Source organism: Bufo bufo, chromosome 3 (genome assembly GCF_905171765.1).
Source record: "Bufo bufo chromosome 3, aBufBuf1.1, whole genome shotgun sequence".
NCBI lineage: Eukaryota > Metazoa > Chordata > Amphibia > Anura > Bufonidae > Bufo > Bufo bufo.
The window spans coordinates 38,865,073-38,889,462 of NC_053391.1; the positions used below are offsets into that span (position 1 = coordinate 38,865,073).

A 24,390-nucleotide genomic window follows, 5' to 3' on the forward strand; every position below is an offset into this window, starting at 1 on the left:
GAAAGATGGAACTTGTCCTATTATTGCCCGCAAAGAAATTGAAGTCAATGGGTCCGCAAAAAATACGGAATGCATCCTTATGTCATCTGTTTTTTGCGGATCCATGCCCACTTTGCCCATGTGTATACTGTTAACACATTACTGTAAATTACATTATTGATTAAAAATGTTATGTTTGTTTGCAATCACACAACGGAAACAAAAAAACGGAACGAATCCATTAAAAACGGACCGCAAAATACTGAAAAAGCCATACGGTTGTGTGAAAGAGGCCTAAGAAAGATTCGTTTTTCCAACCAGTGTAACACCATGTTTAGAGTCTGTAGCTAAACCCAAGGTCATCATCTGTGTCCCCCAATGATAAGGGCAAATAATAAACATGTTTACAAGGAGAGAGAAGACTATTGTTTCCACTGCTGCTATCAGTGAAGTAGTGACAGCCCCATTCAAGGTTCCACATTATTTGCTTATATTACAGAAATTTCTTAACCCTAAGGCCTCTTTCATACGGGCGTCGCGTGTGAGGGCCGGATAGGATGCGGGTGCGTCGCAGGAAAATTGCGCGAGTAGGTATGCAATTGCAGTCAGTTTTGACTGCGATTGCGTTGAGATGTTCAGTTTTTATCGCGCGGGTGCAATGCGTTTAGCACACGCGTGATAAAAAACTGACTGTGGTACCCAGACCCGGAATTCTTCACTGAAGTTCGGTTTTGGGATCGGTGTTCTGTATATTTTATTATTTTTCATTATAACACCTCCAAAACCCCGATCTGCAAAACATCGCCCCTTCGTAGAGGCGATGTTTTGCAGATCGGGGCTGTGGAGGTGTAATAATGGAATATAATAGCATTCTTAATACAGAATGCTTACTAAAATGTGGATTTAGGGGTTAAAAATAAATAAAAAATAAATGTAACTCACCTCATCCACTTGATGGCGCAGCCGGGCTCGTCTTCTTTCAGGACCTGGCTGGAAAAGGACCTTCGGTGACCTCATCACGCTCACGTCAGCGCAGGTCCTGCTGAATGAAGATAGAAGGTTCTTCTATCTTCATTCAGCAGGACCTGCTCTGACGTCATCGCGCTCACCACGTGATGAGCGCGATGACGTAACCAAAGGTCCTTTTCCAGCCAGGTCCTGCAAGAAGAAGATAAGCCTGGCTGTGCGATCAAGTGGATGAGGTGAGTTACATATATATTTTTTTTTAACCCCTAAAGCCACATTTTAGTAAGCATTCTGTATTAAGAATGCTATTATTTTCTAATTTTAACCATGAATAAGGGAAAATAATACAGTAAATAGAATTATCAATTTACTTACATCATCTCCTAGCAACCATGCATGAAAATCGCACCGCATCCGCACTTGCTTGCGATTTTCACACAGATCCATTCATTTCTATGGGGCCTGCGTTGCGTGAAAAACACAGAATATAGAACATGCTGCGATTTTCACGCAACACACAAGTGATGTGTGAAAATCACCTCATCTAAACAACCCCACTGAGGTGAATGGGTCCGGATTCAGTGCGGGTGCAATGCGTTCAACCCGCTCAGAATTCTTGCCCGTGTGAAAGAGGCCTTAGTTTGGCCTTCAGGATGCAGAGATTCAGGACTTTATTTTTCTGTCAATGTAGCTTCACGAGGGCTTGATTTTTGCATGCAGGGTTATATTTTTCATCCCCAACATTTTGAGGCTCACATATCTCATTGACTAGCTTTTATTAAACGGGTTGTCCCACGCAAATACTTTTGTAATTGCATGTAATTAAAAAATTTGTATAGCTACTGAGTTATTCAATAACACGTATCTGTATAGCGCCACTTAATTTCTTATTTCTTTGTCCTGACCACTGAGAAGGTCGCACATGCTCAGTTTCATCCTTCAACTGCCTCCTGAGCTGTGATAGGCAGAGCTGAGACACGCCCCCTGAGCTGCAGCAGAGAAGACACTCCCCTTGAGCTGTCAGCTCGATATAAATCTAGCAGAGCAGTGAATGTGGAGATCTCTGGATCCATGTGAGGTACAGGGCTGGTTCTAGCTTTGTTAGAAAGAGGTCATTATGTACTGTATGATGTCTGATTTTCATTTTTCATATTAGTCATGGGAGAACCCCTTTAAAGGGAGTCGGTCATCAGTGACCTCTCTATGAAACAAAGCCCAGTCCACAACAGGGAGTGCTCACCTGATTCTCGATCCGTAAAACCATATTTGAGAAAAAAACTATTTTTTTTCCTTTTCTCTAAAACATGTAAATGAGGACTCATGGGTGGCACTGTTGCTCTTGCTGCACACAAGCTCCACTCCTCTCTCTGGCCTGTCCCTCCTTGTGAAATCTCACCTGTGTTCTTACGCATGTGTGTTTGCTCGCATTTCAGTGCACACTCAGCCCAGTGCCCCTCTACCCACAGATGCAAAATGGCCTACTGCACATGCGTCATTTAATTGCTTTTTATCACATGCGCAGTAGTAAGAATACAGTGCAAAGCGAGATTTCGGTGCAGTTGCCTGGCTTGGTCTCTGTCCTTGGTCTCTTGGGCCTAATTGGCACCCAAATGTGTAAGCCTGTATTATTGCCTGTCAGTGTTTTACTGATAATCTATTAGGCCTCATTCACACATCCATGTCTGTGATGACATCCGTGACAAAAAGGTCAGTGGTTTATCTGTGTTTGGTCCGTGTGACATCCATATTCCACGTTCACTACTAGGCTGAAAACTAATTTCCAGAGCATCTCCTACAAATAGACAGTATAGAAAACTTGTGAATATTTAGTTGTAATATTTCAGTTATTTCCTCACCTGTGAAGGACCAGGAGACGGAGTCCTTTGGGTTTCAGTATTCAGACTTGAAACCCTGAATTAAAAATTGAAAAGTATTAGAACGTGCAAAAAAAAACTTTGTAGTGAGTGGTCCATTCACACGGCCGCAAAAGGGTCCGCACCCGTTCATTCTCTATGGGCCCGGACGTGAAGCGGAGAGCACACTATGTGCTCTCCGCTTCCGCATTTGCGGAGCGCGGCCCCGGACTTCCGGGTTTCGGCCCCGAACTTCTGGTCCGCAGCTCCGCAAAAGATAGAACATGTCCTCTTGTCCGCAGCTGCGGACAAGAATAGGCATTTCTATAGCGGGTGCCGGCCGAGTGTGTTGCGGATCTGCAATTTGCGGGTCCGCAACACACCACGGACGTGTGAATGGACCCTAAGGGGTTATCCAGTAATTACTCAATATCAGATTCGACACCCAGGACCCCCGCTGATCAGCTGTTAGAAGAGGTTGGGTACTCTTCCTAGGCCATGTGACATCACCAAACATCGGTCACATGGCCTAGTTTGCAGCTCAGCCCCATTGAAGTGAATGGGGCTGAGCTGCACTATCAAGCACTGTCACTATACGACGTACGGCACTGTGCTTGGAAAACTGCTGTGAGCAGACGGCGCTCCGCAGAGCTCTGGTGAATGCGGCGGCTGATCTTCAGGGGTGCTTGGACTTGGACACCCGCTGATCTGATAATGATGACCGATCTTGAGGATAGGTCATCATTAACCGTTCCTGGATAACCCCTTTAAGGTTTATTCACACTACGTATGAGGATTTCCCCAAGTACATCTCCACCCATAGGCTCCTGTGAGGTACACCTTTTTGTTACAGGACAGCTCTGTACAGAACGGTGTGGTGGAATGTGTTATTCTATAGAGCAAAAACAAAATAAAAAAAGGAATACCAATGTAAACCGGACTAACAGATGATTCGGGGACTATGGATATGGTATGACATATATATCCCGGGAGCTTTCCTGTCGCACAGTCCAGACACAAACAGTGCAAAAGAACCCTCCAACAAGCAATTAAAAGTGAAGCAGGTTAAAAAAAAAAAAACTGAATAAGGTTTTTCATTTATCGTCAATGAGCAATACCACACTAATGCTTATGTACCGGTGGGCCTACTTAGTAAATGCTACATGGCCGATCAGCATCATTTTTTTGTTTACACAGGCAACACTGCTCAACTGTAGAGGGGTTACTGTTACTTCACAATTGCATGCTTTGTTATAGTGTTGATTTAGTAATTCAATGCAATACGAAACATCAAGAAATTCACCTTAATTTCTCAGAATCGTTCCCTTTTCCCTTCAATTTTCCCTTCTTAGGTTGTTGAGCTGCAAGTAATGCAAACAAGTCATTGGTGTGCGCGTCACAGAGATTCCTGTGTGTAGGACGATGGTCCTTGGGACTTCTCTTACCGGTTACATTTTCTGTACATTCTTTGGTTTCTGCGCTACATTCGGCGGTGGACTCCTAAGTGAAGTCAAACAATCATCGTTACATTTCTGCTACAGTAACAGCGAGCAATGTGCTTAAAGGCTATGTTCAACTTTGGGGGAAATTTTTTATTTTATTATTGTATTGTACTCATTTTCAGCTTAAAAAAAAAAAGTTTCAATTGGTCTTTATTAAAAATATGGAACCCTTTATTGTGTACAGAGCTGAGATGCTGTAGTAGAAGCCTGTGGATTTTCTGTCTTTTCCATCAGTTTGGGGAGCTGACGGGCTCCTTATCTCTGCTCTCTGACCTTATAAACACTCATTATAGCTCAGTTCTTATATTACGGATAAGAATATGGCTTAAAGGGGTTTTCCCATCACATACAATGGGGGCATATCGCTAGGATATGCCCTCATTGTCTGATCGGTGCGGGTCCCACCTCTGGGCCCTGCACCTACAAGAAGAACGGTTTCCCGGGGTCCGTCCACCACCGCGGCCCCTGCTCCCATTCATTTTTATGGGGCAGACGGAAATAGCCAAGCCAGCGCTCACCTATTTTCGGCAGCCCCATAGAAATAAATGGAGGGCGGCTGAGCATGCGCAGTGCACCCTCCGTTCATTTCCCCGCTCCGTTCTCGTTGAAGGTGCAGGTCCCAGAGGTGGGACCCGCAGCTATCATACAATGGAGGCATATCCTAGCGATATACCCCCATTGACTGAGATGTCAAAACTCCTTTAAATAAGTGTTTATGACCTCTTAGAGAGGAGGTTTATTAGATGACCGGAACAACAGTGAGAAAAACAGTAAACCCTTTGTGACAGAACGGCACAATATTGTTTAATAAAGACCAATTGAACTTATGATTTTTGCCAAAAATAAGTAAAATGCAATCAAACAAAAATTGCCTCTGAAGGTGTACATAGCCTTTAAAGAGGACCTTTCACCGATTCTTACCCTATGAACTAAGTATACAGCCATGTAGAGCGGCGCCCGGGGATCTCCCTGCACTTACTATTATCCCCGGGCGCCGCTCCGTTCTCCTGCTATGCCCTACGGTATCTCCGTTCCCTAAGTTATGGTAGGCGGAGTCTGCCCTAGCGCTGGCCAATCGCATTGCAGAGCTCACAGCCTGGGAGAAAATAACCTCCCAGGCTGTGAGCTCTGCGCTGCAATTGGCCAGCGCTAGGGCAGACTCCGCCTACCATAACTTAGGGACTGGTATCTCCGCCTACTATAACTTAGTGAGCGGAGATACCGGAGGGCATAGCGGGAGAACGGAGCGGCGCCCGGGGATAATAGTAAGTGCAGTGAGATCCCCGGGCGCCGCTCTACATGTCTGTATAGTTAGTTCATAGGGTAAGAATCGGTGAAAGGTCCTCTTTAAGACAAAACGATAATTAAAAAAATACAAATGCTAAATGCATACACATTCCGGCAATAAATTATATTTGATATGTACACTACTGAGATTGACATGGTATAAACTGCTGACCAAGTGATCACACAACCAAGGTGGTGCCCCCTTTATTTGGGGTTCCGCAGGACGGTATAAGTTGGCGCAGGGTCACATTAATGTTGGGTGGCATGTCCCCTCACTGCCATACAGACTGACGCTCTAGAGGCTGGACATCCTGTGGTACGTCATTCCAGGCCCTATAGTTCAGCCAAGGTGGCTTTTCTGCCTGCGGTGCACAGGAGATCCATCGCTCCATCCAGGCCCAGACCTTCTCAATGGGGAGAGATCTGGTGATCGAGTTGGTCAGGGGAGCTGCTGGAGACCCTGTAGAGCACATTGTGCAGCGCGGGCAGTAACTCGTTGGAACACCATGTCTCCTAAGTGGGTCAGAAAAGGCAGTAGGACTGGTTCCAGAATGTCCTGGACATACCGAAGGCTGGTCAATGTTCCCTCCTCAAATACCAGATGGGAACGGCCAAAGCAGCTAATGGCGTCGCACGCTATGACATCTGGTGTTGGTCCAGTGTGTCACCGCACCATACATGATGGCAGTCGGCGCTCTCCAGCCCTCATGCCAATACAGATGCAGCCATACATACAGAATCAGGGCTCACACACACACACGACCATACAGATTTTGCTGCCTTCAAAAAATTCAGATGCCATCTGTGCTGCATACGTTTTTTGCAGACCCAATGTAACCATGCCTATTCTTTCCTGCAAAAGAGACAAAAATAGGACATGCGCCATCTTTTTTGCAGGGCTATGGAACAGATATATGGGTGTGGACCAAAAATATGGTCGTGTGAATATGGCCTTAATCTGTATAATCAACTCACAGTAGGTAGTTATATTCCTGTATATACATTACATACGAGAACATTAACCCTGTTACACACGGACTAGTCACCTCTCCTGACACGTCTGGTTCATTAACTACATGCATTCCTCATGTAATAACTCAGGGGCATCTATTCTTGACTCTATGTTGTCCCATTCCTCTATTCTTCCTAGTAGATGTTTATGAAATAATTACCAGCTGTTTACAATAAAAGGTCCAGATGGGTGTTACCATTACTCCTACAGGCTCTAATCTCTCGGCAACTGCCCGCTGCACTTTGATTGACAGGACCAGGGGCGATCACATTTACACTGCCTGGTCCCTTCAACCAAAGTGCAGAGGGCGTGGCAGTTGGAGAGACAGCAGAGTCTCTAGGTGTAACGGCAACGCCCCCGTTGCTCCTAGAGGCTCATTTGCATATATTAAAACTTCATTTTTCTCAGCAATGCGGGCACATATGGACATGGGACCAACACAGATGCCTTCAGCTGCCAAGCGGACATGTAACAGGTCAGCCAGTGTCGTAGGGACAAATCTGCTGACAGATGCCCTTTAAGTTGAGAAATAATAAAAGCGTACTTAACGGATGAGCACTATGGAATATACAGTGTAATAACAGAGGAATCAAGCAGTCACCAAGGCTTCCTACCATAAACACTTGCAGCATACCCACATACATATCTGATAAGTGGGGGTATCCTCACCTATCACACAAATGGCAGTTCTCGGACCTCCAAGATCACACAACACAAGAAAGAATAAGAGTCAGAACATGTACCCTGCAGATGTTGGCGGCCACCCTTCTCTCCAGTAACAGAAGTAGCTCCAGTAGCACCACCAGCAGCCACAGGCAAGCTCTCCTCAGCATGGTGCGCTCTCTAAAAAGTCCCTTTCAGAAATACAAATCATTGCTTACGATGGGCGCAGCTGCCAGAGGGAGCTTATCACAGGGCTCCTCAGTAGCCACAACACGCCGGGTTGTTGGATGTGGACGAGTCTTCATCTGGAGCCAAAAGCGATTTATTGCTAAGGCAGAGGCGGGTGCAGGCACGGCGGCGCAGGTTCACTCCACAAAGCAGGAAAGAAGCGAGCGGTGCCTGGTTTTATACCCCTCCTTACCAAGAAGAAACTTCTACAGCACATTATTGATATTACTAGCGGCTTCTGTTAACCGGAGGGCTCCTCTTCCTCAATGCGGCTCCGATAAAAGTTGCAAATATGTCAACACTTCCGACCGGATGACTTACAAGGGATACTATACAAGAACATCCCAGACCTCTATCAAGGCGCCAAGAGTCAGACAATTCCCTCTTGGCTCAGGACAAGATTTATAGGACACTTAATTAACCCTTAAGGACGCTGCTCATCTGGGCCTTAAAGGCAAAACATATATTTGCATCTGGAGATACACATATTTATACAATAAACAGTAATAATGAGGTAGATGAGACAAGGGACGTGAAGCAGATCAGTATGGAGGAGGAGGAGGAGGAGGAAACAAACAGTAAATTGTTGGAGCGATTATAGATAAGGAGGAGTGTGAGAGTTCTATTGTTCCCTAACAGATATCAAGTTCATGAATGCGATGAACCCAAGAAGTCTGAGGGGTACATTCCTTAAAGCCTGTATCACACCTGCCGATTTTTCAGCACATGAACATTCGTTACCGATCATCTTGCAGTATAATACTGCCGCTGATTGACCAATGAACAAGCAAACGCTCGTTTATCCGACAAACCAAATCTTTTGACATGTTAAAAAAAAAAAAATTGATTGTTTGCAGGCGGCAGATCGTGGTGTCTAATCACAATCTGCAGCCGGCAAACCACTACACAGCATGAGGACGAGCGAAGGCATGCTGTGGAGAAGATCGCTGCATGTAATAGCAGAGCAGTCTCCTCCGCTACCAAGCAGACGATTGCTTCCCTCCTGACATTCATCTGCAACATCGGACTGTGTAATACACCCTTAACCACCTCAGCCCCCAGTGCTTAAACACCCTGAAAGACCAGGCCACTTTTTACACTTCTGACCTACACTACTTTCACCGTTTATTGCTCGGTCATGCAACTTACCACCCAAATGAATTTTACCTCCTTTTCTTCTCACTAATAGAGCTTTCATTTGGTGGTATTTCATTGCTGCTGACATTATTACTTTTTTTGTTATTAATCGAAATTTAACGATTGTTTTGCAAAAAAATTACATTTTTCACTTTCAGTTGTAAAATTTTGCAAAAAAAACGAGATCCATATATAAATTTTGCTCTAAATTTATTGTTCTACATGTCTTTGATAAAAAAAAATGTTTGGGTAAAAAAAAAATGGTTTGGGTAAAAGTTATAGCGTTTACAAACTATGGTACAAAAATGTGAATTTCCGCTTTTTGAAGCAGCTCTGACTTTCTGAGCACCTGTCATGTTTCCTGAGGTTCTACAATGCCCAGACAGTACAAACACCCCACAAATGACCCCATTTCGGAAAGTAGACACCCTAAGGTATTCGCTGATGGGCATAGTGAGTTCATAGAACTTTTAATTTTTTGTCACAAGTTAGCGGAAAATGATGATTTTTTTTTTCTTCTTACAAAGTCTCATATTCCACTAACTTGTGACAAAAAATAAAAACTTCCATGAACTCACTATGCCCATCAGCGAATACCTTGGGATGTCTTTCCAAAATGGGGTCACTTGTGGGGTAGTTATACTGCCCTGGCATTCTAGGGGCCCAAATGTGTGGTAAGGAGTTTGAAATCAAATTCTGTAAAAAATGGCTGGTGAAATCCGAAAGGTGCTCTTTGGAATGTGGGCCCCTTTGCCCACCTAGGCTGCAAAAAAGTGTCACACATGTGGTATCTCCGTATTCAGGAGAAGTTGGGGAATGTGTTTTGGGGTGTCATTTTACATATTCCAATGCTGGGTGAGATAAATATCTTGGTCAAATGCCAACTTTGTATAAAAAAATGGGAAAAGTTGTCTTTTGCCAATATATTTCTCTCACCCAGCATGGGTATATGTAAAATGACACCCCAAAACACATTGCCCAACTTCTCCTGAATACGGCGATACCAGATGTGTGACACTTTTTTGCAGCCTAGATGCGCAAAGGGGCCCACATTCCTTTTATGAGGGCATTTTTAGACATTTGGATCCCAGACTTCTTCTCACGCTTTAGGGCCCCTAAAATGCCAGGGCAGTATAAATACCCCACATGTGACCCCATTTTGGAAAGAAGACACCCCAAGGTATTCAATGAGGGGCATGGCGAGTTCATAGAAATTTATTTTTTTTGGCACAAGTTAGCGGAAATTGATTTTATTTATTTTTTTCTCACAAAGTCTCCCTTTCCGCTAACTTGGGACAAAAATTTAAATCTTTCATGGACTCAATATGCCCCTCACGGAATACCTTGGGGTGTCTTCTTTCCAAAATGGGGTCACATGTGGGGTATTTATACTGCCCTGGCATTTTAGGGGCCCTAAAGCGTGAGAAGAAGTCTGGAATATAAATGTCTAAAAAATTTTACGCATTTGGATTCCGTGAGGGGTATGGTGAGTTCATGTGAGATTTTATTTTTTGACACAAGTTAGTGGAATAGGAGACTTTGTAAGAAAAAAAAATAAAAATCCCGCTAACTTGGGCCAAAAAAATGTCTGAATGCAGCCTGACAGGGGGGTGATCAATGACAGGGGGGTGATCAATGACAGGGGGGTGATCACCGCATATAGACTCCCTGATCACCCCCCTGTCATTGATCACCCCCCTATAAGGCTCCATTCAGATGTCCGTATGTGTTTTGCGGATCCGATCCATGTATCCGTGGATCCGTAAAAATCATGCGGACATCTGAATGGAGCTTTACAGGGGGGTGATCAATGACAGGGGGGTGATCAATGACAGGGGGGTGATCAGGGAGTCTATATGGGGTGATCACCACAGTCATTGATCACGCCCCTGTAAGGCTCCATTCAGACGTCCGTATGCGTTTTGCGGATCCGATCAGTCTATCAGTGGATCCGTAAAAATCATGCGGACATCTGAATGGAGCTTTACAGGGGGGTGATCAATGACAGGGGGGTGATCAGGGAGTCTATATGGGGTGATCACCACAGTCATTGATCACGCCCCTGTAAGGCTCCATTCAGACGTCCGTATGCGTTTTGCGGATCCGATCAGTCTATCAGTGGATCCGTAAAAATTATGCGGACATCTGAATGGAGCTTTACAGGGGGGTAATCAATGACAGGGGGGTGATCAGGGAGTCTATATGGGGTGATCAGGGGTGAATAAGGGGTTAATAAGTGACAGGGGGGGTGTAGTGTAGTGCTTGGTGCTACATATTGCTGAGCTATCTGTGTCCTCTGGTGGTCAATCCAAACAAAGGGGACCACCAGAGGACCAGGTAGCAGGTATATTAGACGCTGTTATAAAAAAAAAATCACATCTCCAGCCTGCCAGCGAACGATCGCCGCTGGCAGGCTGGAGATCCACTCGCTTACCTTCCGATCCTGTGCGCGCGTTCACAGGAAATCTCGCGTCTCGCGAGAGGACGCGCCGGCGCGTCCAGGTGGAATGAAACAACTACCTCTAGGACGCGTCTGTGCGTACAGCGGTCCGGAGGTGGTTAAGAGATAGATGTAAATCTGGATATCTATTAGATAATAAAACTTTTATACACCTTATCTACAGTATGACACAAAAGTCAGTCCACCCCTCACATTTTTGTAAATCTTTTATTCTATCTTTTCCTGGGACAACACTGAGGATCTGACACTGTGATACAATGTACAGTAGTCGGTGCACAGCTTGTATAACAGTGTACATTTGATGTGCCCTCAAAATAACTCAACACACAGTCCTTAATGTCTAAACTGCTGGTAACAAAGCTGAGTACACCCCTAAGTGAAAATGGCCAAACTGTGCCCGATTAGCCATTTCCCCTCACTGGTGTTACGTGACTCGTTAGTGTTACAGGGTCTCAGGTGTGAATGGGGAGCAGGCGTGTTATATTTGGGGTTATCGCTCTCACACTGGTCACTGGAAGTACAACATGGCTCCTCATGGCAGAACTCTCTGAGGATCTGAAAAAAAGAATTGTTGCTCTACATAAAGATGGCCGAGGTTATAAGAAGACCACCACCACCCTGAAACTGAGCTGCAGCGCGGTGGCCAAGACCATACAGCGGTTTAACAAGACGGGTTCCTCTCAGAACAGACCTTGCCATGGTCGACCAAATAAGTTGAGTGCGCTTGCTCAAAGTCCTATCCAGAGGTTGCCTTTTCAAAATAGACGTATGAGTGCTGCCAGCATTGCTGCAGAGGTTACAGGGGTGGGGGGTCCGCCCGTCAGTGCTCAGACCATACGCCGCACACTGCATCACATTGGTCTGCATGGCTGTCTTCCCAGAAGGAAGCCTCTTCTAAAAGGTGACGCACAAGAAAGCCGGCAAACAGTTTGCTGAAGACAAGCAGACTAAGGACATTGAATAATGAAACCATGTCCTGTGGTCTGATGAGACCAAGAGAAACTTATTTGGTGTAGATGGTGTCAGGCGTGTGCGGGGGCAACCAGATGAGGAGCACAAAGACAAGTGTGTCCTGCCTACTGTCAAGCATAATGGTGGGAGTGTCATGGTTTAGGGCTGCATGATACTCCCTTGCTAAAGAAACTGAGGGTAAAGGTGCTGGACTGGCCAAACATGTCTCCAGACCTAAACCCTATTGAGCATCTGTGGGGCATCCTCAAACATAAGGCGGGGCCCGGAAGAAGATCAGGGAGGGCGAGCAGAGCCAGCATAGTGCTTTCCTCACCGCTCGCTGATGACTGCTCCATAATGGAAACGCTCGTTAGCATTTGGACAATAAGACACACTGCCACTTGTCCTTCACTTAGACTGATATGGCACTTTTTTGTACTTAATAAGGCTACTTTCACACTGGCGTTTTGGCTTTCCATTTGTGAGATCCGTTCAGGGCTCTCACACGCGGTCCAAAACGGATCAGTTTTGCCCTAATGCATTCTGAATGGAAAAGGATCCGCTCAGAATACATCAGTTTGCCTCCGATCAGTCTCCATTCCGCTGTGGAGGAGGAGGACACCAAAATGCTGCTTGCAGCGTTCTGCTGTCCGCCTGACGAAGCTGAGCCAAACGGATCCGTCCTGGCACACAATGTAAGTCAATGGGGACGGATCCGTTTTCTCTGACACAATCTGGCACAATAGAAAACAGATCCGTCTCCCATTGACTTTCAATGGAGTTCATGACGGATCCGTCTTGGCTATGTTACAGATAATACAAACAGATCCGTTTATGACTGATGCATGCAGTTGTATTATTGTAACGGATCAGTTTTTGCCGATCCATCACGGATCCGCCCAAAACGCAAGTGTGAAAGTAGCCTTAAGCGTAAGGGCTCATTTAGACGGCTGTATGCTGTCTGCAAAAATACTGAATGCTATCCGTATTTTTGCGGACCCATAGACTTCAATGGGGCCATGTCCTGATTTTCACGGACAAGTATAGGATTTGTTTTGCGGGACCGTGGAATAGAAAAGGGCCCCATAGTAGTGAATGGGTCAGCATCTAATCCGCAAAAAAACAGATCCGCATTTTTGCGGATAGCATACAGCCGTCTGAATGAGCCCTAATGCTGAGAGGTCTCCTATTAGGCCCAGTGAAGGTCTAAAAGGAGCATAAATATGGCAGTTCTGGGGACCTCATTAGGACCTTGGCGGCCATGAAAATCCAATGGCATTCCGCATTTGTTTGGGACAGGAAAGGAGGGTGGGGTTTCACAAAGGAAGATCCTACCCCCGTGTACCTGCTTAGATGACACAGTTGCTATTGCCCACAGGATCTAAGGGGGTTGAATGGTCGAGATCAGCATTACCTAGTTAACAGGTCTCACGGCCATAGCAGAACCATAACCGCCACAGCCATAACAGAGCCACGACTGCCCTAACTCGTGAGAGAGGAACAGCCGAATGCTAACAACATACACACAGTCCGTCACTCCTCCAAACTACTCATCTGACATGAGGAGAACACTACTCTTCCATGCAAATACTACCAACACACACTGAAGGAAGTTCCCATACAAAAATACAAAGCTGAAATGACTTGGACTAGCTTTTACCTAGGATTACTTTACTATTCCCTCCGTCAATGGGACATGCCGCTACACACAGGTACTGTCCAAATGTCCGTGGTGCTGTCCATGATGGCGCATCACATTCACAAAAGAATTGTCACACCCATTTGTTAATAAACTTATTTCAAGGAGGCAAAACACCAATGGAAATGCTCCAGAATGGGGAATGAAAAGGATTACGTAAAGGGGTCTTCACTTCAGCAAATGGCATTTATCCATGTAGAAAAAGTTTATACCAGGCTCTTACTAATGTATTGTGATTGTCCATATTTCCTCCTTTGCCGGCTGGATTTGTTTTTCCCTTACATTATACACTGCTCGTTACAACCACCTTGCAATTCAGCAGCTGTGGCCGGCCTTCTCTGATGGTCGAGACCGTGGGAGAGTGCACAGGCACGCATGCGCAGCAGCTCCCGTCCACTTCGTGTCTACGCTGCAGAGGTGGCCTTAACTTCTGTATACGAGTAGTGTATAATAGTAGGGATCGACCGATTATCGGTTTGGCCGATATTATCGGCCGATATTCAGGATTTTGACAGTTATCGGTATCGGCATCTATTTTGCCGATATACCGATGACGTATTGGGAACACAGAACGCGCTGCTCTCTGTGTTCCCTCCGCAGCACAGGGGAGAAGGAAGCAGTGTCTCCTCCCCCTGTGCTGCTGCCGCCAATGACAGGAGAGAAGATGAGAAGGGGCGGGGCTATGGCCGCTGCGCCACCAATGAAGATAAGTCTTTCATTAATTCATATACAGGAGGCGGGAGCTGGCTGCAGAATCACATAGCCGGCTCCCGACCTCTATGAGCGGTAGCTGCGGTCGTTAACCCCTTAGGTGCCGCGGATCGCAGCTACCGCACATAGAGGTCGGGAGCCGGCTATGCGATTCTGCAGCCAGTTCCCGCCTCCTGTATATGAATGATTGAGAGACTTATCTTCATTGGTGGCGCAGTGCGCCCCCCCAAGCCCCCCAGTATTAATCATTGGTGGCGCAGTGCGCCCCCCACCCCCATCCCAATAGTAAAAATATTGGTGGCGCAGTGCGCCCCCCCCCCCCCCCCAAGCCCCCCAGTATTAATCATTGGTGGCGCAGTGCGCCCCCCACCCCCATCCCAATAGTAAAAATATTGGTGGCGCAGTGCCTATCAGGGTGAATGGGACAAGGGTTCTAGCCCCTAAGGGGGCTAAAAGTTAGTAAAAAAAAAAACAACAAAAGAAAACCACAAACATATTAAGTATAAATGAAAAAGATTTACAAAAAAAAAAAATACACGTTTAACAATAGACATTAATTTTCAGCAGATGTGTAGGAAAAAATTTTTTTCTCAAAAATGAAAATTCCCAGAATATCGGTATAAATTATCGGCTATCGGCCTTAAAGTTCACAAATTATCGGTATCGGCCCTAAAAAATCAATATCGGTCGATCCCTATATAATATGATGGACAAATGAATCCAGCCAGCAAAGAAGGAAATCACAATACATTATTAAGTGGCTTATATTAACTTTCTCTACATGATAAATGCCATTTGCTGAAGTGAGACAACCCCTTTAAAAAAAAGACAACCTGTCACCTCTCCTGACATGTCTGTTGTAGTAACGGTTTGCATTCCTGAATTAACAACAATTCTCTGTGTTGAGTCATTCCTCCTATTAGAAGTTATGAATGAATTGCCAGCAGTCTGAAATGAAGTTCCATCTAGGTGTTACCACTTGGGGTGTGTCCCTGCACAGTCTGACACTATCCAATTAGTGCTGCCAGTGTCAGACTGTGCAAGGACACACCCCCTAAATGGTAACACCCAGATGGACCTCTATTTCACACTGCCGGCAATACATACATAACTTCTAATAGGAGTAATGGAGGAATGACTCAACACAGAGTCTTAGGAATAGATGTTTCGGAATTGTTGTTAATGAGGGAATGCAAACAGTTACTACAACAGACATGACAGGAAAGGTGATAAGGTTGTCTTTTTTTAAAGGGGCAGTCTCAGTTCAGCACATTCATTGATACTTCTAGCAGGAATAATAAAGGAATGGAACAACATTGGGTCGTAAGAATAGGTGCTCCAGAATTGTTAATACCAGGGGACGCAAGTAGTTGCTAAAACAAGAGAGGTTAGAGCCCCTCTTTAAATAGACATATGAGAAGAGCTGTGGGGTCCTCTTAATAGGAACACAATCTAGTCTGCAGCATTTTCTGCTGGAACATGACACATTCTTTCAGAAACCTGATTAACCTCCTGATGATCTCTGCCATCTTTGCTGGTGGCCAGTTAAGGCGCAGCTTATCAGAGGGGCAGGGTTAAATCTTTCTGTTATACTATAGAAATGGCAGAGGTGGGAGGCTCCTGATGGAACCGGTTATCTCACAGCCAAACAAGGCAGTGAGGAGGAGCAAGGTGACGAGGCTGAGCTCCTGGGATATACAGAGTTGTCTGTTCTGATTGGCTACTTCCAGAACTCCCATAAACATGGGAACTGCTGGTCCATTCATTTTGATGGGTTCGAGAGGTATGAGGTCCCCGTTCGAGATTGCTGGGGGACCCAGCAGTATGGGGAAGTCACATCTAACAACCAAAATGCCCCTTTAGATCACCGACTGCTCAGGGGGCTTGTGCTTATTTATCTGTAGCAAAGACAAATAACATGTGCGAGACCACTGCAGCCAATCACTTGCCACAACAGAAATGGCTGCAGCTGTCCCATACATCTACACCACATTATCTCTGCATGACAAGTGAGCGCAGAATGGCGGGACCACAGTCAGGGGTTTTAAGTTGGATTTACACCGGGCGACTATAAGCCGATTGTTGGGAAGCGTTCCTTCCCGACAGTCGGCAGCTCGTTCAGTGCAGGTGAAGCTCCTCATTCACATGCAGCAATCACCTCCACAGTAAGAGAACACGCGATCTGCTAACCAGAAAGGATCATTTACTTGCCTGCACAAACGATTATTTCACCCGATGAACGGGCGTTTCGTTCATCAGGTCAAATGCAAGCACCTTTAGACGGGCAGACTGTTGGGAACAAGCATTCGCTGGAACGTTCACTCCCAATAATTAGCCCGAATATCACCCATCTAAATCTACCTTTAAAACAGTCTTGGACAAAACCTTTAACATGTCAAATAGGAAGGGAATGGTAGAATATTTACACAAATGTCTACCTTATCAGGGGTATCTTCTGACTTGCTTGGTGTATCCTTATGGTCTTTGCTTTCCTCAGCAGAAGGGAACTGTGCTGCAATCCTTGAAGAAAAAGAAAGCTGCTAATACACCGCCAAATAATAATCCAGACACCTTACATTAAGCCCCCGTCATCATGTATATTTGTGTGAGTTCATTTTTTTTTTTTAAAGGCTTTATTAAAAACATTATGATTAAAAGAAACAAAAAAATATATTGTCAGATAATTTGGATTTTAGACCATTGGCAGCGGTTTTTAAAAACTATTAAAGGGAATCTGTCACCTGCTTTTACCATTTTAAGCTGGCACCATCACCATGTTGACTAAAGTACCTTATTTCCAGCAGGCGTCTTTTTACTTTATTTCGTTTTGTAGTTTTGATATAAAAGCGCTTTTTATGTTATGCTAATTAGGGATCCAAGGTGCCGAGAGGGGCGTTCTTTTCCCTCTCCGGTGCCCAGTGACGCCCCCCTGCAGTGCCCAAGAATGCCTCCTGATCATCAAATAACATCCCACAGCCCCGGCAAACGGTTCCGCCCCCTCCCCACGTCATAGTCTACCTTATAGAAATGCCCCGTCCTTCTTCCTGTCTGCGGCCAGAAAACTCGCGCAGGCGCAGTACCGCCTGCGGCCTGCGCGATCATCACTGGGCTCGGCGCATGCCCAGTGAGACTTTTGAGGCTGTTGCCCTCAGGAGGTTGATGATCACGCAGGCGCAGGCCGCTGGCAGTACTGCGCCTGCGCAAGTTTTCTGGCCGCAGACATGAAGAAGGACGGGGCATTTCTATAAGGTAGACTATGACGTAGGGAGGGAGCGGAACCGTTTGCCGGGCCTGTGGGAGGTTATTTCAGGATCAGGAGGCGTTCTTGGGCACTGCAGGGGGCGTCACTGGGCACCGGAGAGGGGGAAAAAAACGCCCCTCTGGGCACCTTGGACCCTAATTAGCATAACATAAAAAGCGCTTTTATATCAAAACTACAAAACAAAATAAAGTAAAAAGACGACTGCTGGAAATAAGGTACTTTAGTCAACATAGCGATGGTGACAGCTTAAAAATGGTAAAAGCAGGTGACAGATTCACTTTAAGGGGTTAGAAAACACTTTATTAGGATTATTTTTTAAATATACATTTGTATTGAAAAGATCAAATTTGAATAGTCTCCCGAAGCAATAGTTAGTCACTAGTGAGAGCGCCGTCACAGCCGACCACGCAGGGTCTTCCCATCTTGGAAAGTGACAGCATATCGCAAGGATGTGTCACCACTGTATGATTGATGGCATCTGACCTCTGGGACCACCAGCGATTCTAAGAATGAAGGGGCTGACAATTGCAGTGCTGTGTCCCAGCCACTGTTTTTCCCAGCACTGCGGCCACTCACTGTGCATAGCTTTATTTAAAGGATTTGTCCCACGAAAAATATTCTACAGTTTGTTGCAGAAACCACATTGGATCTGATGGTCAGCCGTGTGTCCCTGGAAGACATCTTGTGTTGTACCTAGGGTTGGGCGATATACCGGTATCACGATATACCGCGGTATTAAAAAAACAGCGATCTGGCGATATCGCTGTTTCCTAATTACAGCAGAATTTTGTGACGTCATCAAGGCGGTTATGTGCGCTGACCGCTTCTAAACGTGCGTCCGTCCCCCCCTGCACCTTGTATAGCACTGAGTAGTACAAACATTACTTCCTCTCGCTCCTGGCTCCTTCTTGCTCCGCCTCCCTTAGTCAAGTCTCCAGACTCCACCCACCATCTGACATCATCACCGTCCGTCACCCCTCTGTGCCGGTTCAATTGTATATGTGGCGAACTCTGTGTGAGAACTGGGTGTCTCTGGAGAGACTTTTCCTGCGGCTGCCTCGCTAGTGTGTGCTCTGAAGACAAAATTACAAACTTAACTTATTACTTCCCGCAGCGGCCCGCCTCCGGCTCTCCCTCCTCCTTGCTCCCATATTCAAATCTCCGCCCACCAACATCTGATGTCAGAATCGGAGCACACAAAAGAGGCAGCCGCGGGAAAAGTATATCGTAAAGTATTATTGTATGTATGGTGGCCTGTGGCCACAAGACTTTAATATAACGTCTCCTTGTGCCCCCCCCCCCCCCCCCATACAGTATAACGTCTCCTTCATATGTCTACTTCATGTTAAAATGTAATTTTGGGAATGACATTTTATTTTTGGGGGACGTTACAAGGCTTAGAAGTTTATAAGTAAATCTTGAAAATTTCTCAGAAATTTTCAAAAACCAAATGTTTAAGGACCAGTTCAGGTCTGAAGTCACTTTGTGAAGCTTACATAATAGAAAACTGAAGGGAATCCATGTTATACAACATGTAGAAGCTTCTTTGTTTGTGTATCAGTTTCTGTTCTCTGTAAAATGAATCTAATCTCTTTGGCACTACGCCCAGATGTTTCCCCCAAATATGGAAGTTCCGCTCTTTGCTCTATTTGCCTGTAGAATAGAACATAGAGCAAAAAAACTTTTTTTTTTTCACTTTATTATTTGTCCCACTCTGGGACTTCAACATTACAGGGTCTGATCCCTGTTTCAATGCAGCACGATACATCTGTATTGTTCTGTATTGAACTGTTAGTGTCTTACACTGTACAGCTACTTTCACACTAGCGTTCGGGGCTCCGCTTGTGAGCTCCGTTTGAAGGGGCTCACAAGCGGCCCCGAACACATCCGTACTGCCCCAATGCATTCTGAGTGGATGCGGATCTGCTCAGAATGCATCAGTCTGGCACAGTTCAGCCTCCGCTCAGCAGGCGGACACCCGAACGCTGCTTGCAGCGTTCGGGTGTCCGTCTGGCCGTGCGGAGGCAAACGGATCCGTCCAGACTTACAATGTAAGTCAATGGGGACGGATCAGTTTGAAGATGACACTATATGGCTCAATTTTCAAACTGATCCGTCCCCCATTGACTTTCAATGTAAAGTCTGGACGGATCCGTCTGAACAACTTTCACACTTAGAATTTTTTCTTAACTATAATGCAGACGGATCCGTTCTGAACGGATCCAAACGTCTGCATTATAGGAGCGGATCCGCCTGTGCAGACACCAGACTGATCCGCTCTGAATGCAAGTGTGAAAGTAGCCTAAGACGCTAACAGTTGCCTAGGAGATCCAGCCTAGGGGCTGGGCCTCCTAGGCCTCCGTACATGCCAGGCCCCAAGCCTTGGAATGGCTTGGGGCTGCCATGGCAACCATCGAGTCCCCGCCACAGCAGCGCGGGAACTCTATGTATGAGGTGAGGGAGCGCAAACCTACCATATGCCGCGGTCAGCGCTGACCGCGGCATATGAGGGGTTAATCCACCGGCATCGGCGTTATCGCCGATGCTGGTGGATGCAGCAGGGATCCGGCTGTCAGTAACAGCCGGATCTCTGCTGCTGGACGCGGGGGGGGAGGAACGACTGCAGGACGAGAACGCTCATCCTTTAGCACTAAGTGCCGGTGATTTAGGACGAGCATTCTCGTCCTGGGTCGTTAAGGGGTTAAGGCTGCATATAGGCCGAGATGTCTGCCTCATACCTGGGAAAACAGCAGCCTGCTCCCCGGGGGGTAGTTAGCACAGAGATGCTAACGAGGATGGGCCCGTTTGCTGGTCACACTCGGGAAAGCAGAATCTCCGGCGCCTTGTGTCAGCATGAACCATAATCCTTCAGAACTTGTTCAGGAGGGATCGGATGTCCCCAAAATCTAGCTTACATCTCTGGTATGATGGGGGCATCGCATGGACACCAGACATTGCGTAATCAACTCGCCTTCATCTTCCTAAAATAAGGATCTCATCTTCAGAGCATCCTGGACGTGTCTCATTTGATATGCTAGGACTCGGAACGATGAGATATGAATTATGAAGAAGGTCTGGGGTCTGTATCTTCACCAGGGCAACTGGGAAACTATCTTTTTGATATTTTTATAGCTGTTCCCTAATTGGCCAGTGGGCCGGCTGCATGGGTAATGTAGCTTGGCCCAGAGGGGCTGAGCCAGAGGTGGGAGTGAGAATCCCCTTCAGACCTGCAATCCCTGGATATTAGGGTGTCACAAAGTGGGAGATCTAATGGAATTGGTTTGTGCACCATTACTCTGCCCAAATCTCCTGGAAGGAAAGGACTTTTACCACACAAATGTTAAGTATTAGATCTTTCTATGTTTTCTCCTTTTTATTTTACAATTGTTTGCCATTTATGTAGGTCTCTTGTTAATCATTTTCTGTAACCAAGTGCTGTCTATTTTTTATACATTAAACCTAAAAGTTTGATGGTTGGTCTTGTAACCTTAAGAACCTGTTAGCTCCATGAAGAAGTGTGTGTGCACTCTGAGGCTGTATGTTGTTTTTCCGTGAGGCTGCTTGCGAGTGGAACACTCAGGGGTGTCCTGTCGACCTTATAACTGGCAGGTGGTGGCAGCAACATTTTTGTGTTATTGCGTGGGTGTGCTTGCAGGCTTCAGGTGGCGATTTATGCTCAAGTTACGGCCCGGCGTAGCCTGTGAGGTGAATCGGCCTGAAGGGCTTGGGCAACCCCTGTCACATGAGGCAGTGGTCTGGTCACCGGTACGTGACATGGTGGCCTTTGGAAAGTGGAGAATTCCATTAGTGATGGAGGTCTTGGTCGGGATAAATGTACTGGTCTATGGAGACTGAAGTAGGCCATTAGCACATTTTTCATCATGTTCGATCCTTGGTGTTGGGGGAGGTGATAAATGAAGGGGCCCACTTTGGTTTTATGGCCCATATGTCTCTTTGGGGAGGAGAATGGAGATAGGTACTAAAACTGGAGAACATTGATGGGCGACCCAAGTGAACGAATTATGTAGGCGATAAGGAACCTTGGTCCAATTAGAAGTTGGAGTAGGTGCAAGTTACGTAGATGAATGGTTATAAATAGTAAAATATTTGTGCGGTCCTATGTTATGGATAATAATGTTGTAATTATGTAATCTGTGTGTAAAACTACAGAAAACTTGAATTATAAGGGCTCATGCACAGGAACGTGTGGCAGCCAGGCCACAATTTGCACGGACACTGAACATGTGCCCACCGTCTGTGGACGTGGACCCATTCATTTGAATAGGGTCCGCAATCCGCATCCACTACTTTTTTGCAGTGCAGAGGCACAGATAGAAAACCCACGAAAGTACTCCGTAGTGCCTCCGCTCCGCAAGTGAATGGGTCCGCATTCATGTTGGAGCACAAACCGCTGATGCATGTGTATTTTGGAGCCGCTGTTTGCGGGCCACAATACAGGCACGGCCGGGCAATACTAGCCCTAATACTAATTATTTCTTTGTTCTCAAAAGGTATAAAATACCATGTGTGGGGACATAAACCAAGCACTGACTTTTTCCACTGCTGCTTCACACTTCTATCTACTTCTTATGCCGTAATCTGACATTCGTCATGGGATAACCCCTTTTAGTGAAAGGGGCGGGCTAGAGTTCTCTGCACAGCCAGGTGTCCAAAAGCGCATTAGGTTGTCTGTCCGATTTCAGGAAACATATTGGTTTTCGGGGTGCACTACTCAGGTGCCGCACCTGAGGGGTTAATAGCGGCGGATCGCAGCGCGCAGCCATAGAGGCCTGGTGCCGGGTATGGGATATGTCCGGCACCCGCAGCCTGCGTTTGAATTAACGATATTCATTGGTGGCACAGTGCACCGAACCCCCCCCCCCCCCCCCCCCCAACCCCAGTATGATAAATCAGAATCATTGGTGGTGCAGTGAACCCCCATCCCCCAAGTATTATCATTGGTGGTGCAGTGGCAGTTCCGATCGGAGCCCCAGCAGTGTTACCATGGCAATCAGGATGCTACTGAAGCCCTGGCTGCCATAGTCGGCTCCCTGCTGCCCTGTGCACAAAGCACAGGGCAGCAGGGAAAGTGTGAAGTCCTATTCACCCTAATAGAGATCTATCAGGGTGAATAGGACAAGGAATGAAAGATCCCAGGTTCTAGCCCCTAATGGGGGAAATAGTTATAAAAAAATAAAAATAAAAAAATTTAAAAAAATATATATATATATATATTACGTTTAAATCACCCCCTTGCCCAATTTTACATATAAAATATATAAACATATCGTCACGCCCGAAAAAGTGTGAACTATTAAAATATCTCCTATGCGGTGAACGCCGTTAACAGAAAAAAAAAACGTGCAATTTGCCATTTTTTAGTCACCTTGTCCCGACAAAAATTAGGATCGGACTGTTCTATTATTATGGTCCAGACGCTCCATAAAATGTGGAACGCACACGGCTTTTTTGGCGTTTTATTTTTTTCACGTGGTATCGAGTTTCGCAATACTTTTTTATGGCATCGAAAAAGAGTAAAAATTTTGGTATTGTGACAACCCTAGGTAAGACGTGTTTTTTTTTTATTATACCGTAATTATATGTATTTTAAATTTGGCTCCTAAATTTTTCAGGTTAGGAGCCAATGGCTCCATGATATTTTTTTTACTCTGGAGCCCTGAGGTGTCAGACCCACACCGATCAGATACTGATAACCTAGGTCGACAGTTGTGGTTAAACATCACTTTAGTCACTGAGACATTCTTCAAAAGGCAAAGTACTAAATCTAGAAGTAAATAACTAAGGCCCCTTGCAGACGAGCGAGTATTCCGCACGGGTGCAATGCGTCATACAAACTAATTGTGCCCGCACGGAATCCGGACCCATTCATTTCAATGTGTCTGTGTACATGTGCGTTGGTTTTCACGCATCACTTGTGTGTTGCGAGAAAATTGCAGCATGTTCTATATTCTGGAATTTTCACGCATCGCTGGCCCCAAAGAAGCGAATGGAGCTGCGAGCAAGTGCGGATGAGATGCGTTTTTCACGGATGGATGCTAAGAGATGTTGTTTGTATACCTTCAGTTTTTTATCACGCGCGTGCAAAACGCATCAAATCGCATTGCACTTCAGCGATAAAAATTGAACTGAATGAGATCGCAGACAAAACTGAATGAGTTTGTTTGCTAAATCGCGCATTTTTCACTGAATGCATTCACAACGCATCCGGACCTGATCCGCACACGCTCGTCTGCAAGGGGTCTAACAGGAAATCATTCTGCCTCCACTGCAGGATTTTTTTGTATGTTCCTGAAACAGTCAGATTTGTAAAACATCCTGAAGAGAACACAGGGTTAATCCTTTGCTGATCTGTTCCAGAATATTAGAATAAGTAATACTCATCACTCACTTTTTCTCACTGCTGCTTTTCTTTTTAGAATTTTTCTTCACTTTTATTCCTAGAAACGAAGAGGGGAATTAATCAATTTACACACACAATATTTTGGGGTTTACTATCCAATTTATACATTATTTGCGATATTGCAGTGAAGCAGAGAGAATCACAGTACAGGATACCACGATTATTAGGATTGTTCATGCGTTTTGTTTAAGGTAAATGGTTACCCTAGGTCATCGAGAGAAACATTGGGAGCATTCCTGCGCCTGGATTATGGCCGCC

General features: G+C 45.7%; 1 protein-coding gene across 4 annotated transcripts in view; it reads right to left on the reverse strand.

Moving 5' to 3' along the window:
• The window catches only part of TTC3 (tetratricopeptide repeat domain 3), a 174,330-nt gene that overhangs the window by 83,139 nt on the left and 66,801 nt on the right, over positions 1 to 24,390 (reverse strand). For all 4 annotated transcript variants that reach the window (XM_040423100.1, XM_040423102.1, XM_040423104.1 and 1 more), the window contains 5 exons: positions 24,121 to 24,169; positions 16,888 to 16,969; positions 4,244 to 4,298; positions 4,102 to 4,159; positions 2,802 to 2,856 (listed from right to left, as the gene is read on the reverse strand). In XM_040423100.1, coding sequence (XP_040279034.1) covers positions 2,802 to 2,856; positions 4,102 to 4,159; positions 4,244 to 4,298; positions 16,888 to 16,969; positions 24,121 to 24,169 — 299 coding nt within the window. The remainder of the gene's footprint in view (positions 1 to 2,801; positions 2,857 to 4,101; positions 4,160 to 4,243; positions 4,299 to 16,887; positions 16,970 to 24,120; positions 24,170 to 24,390) is intronic.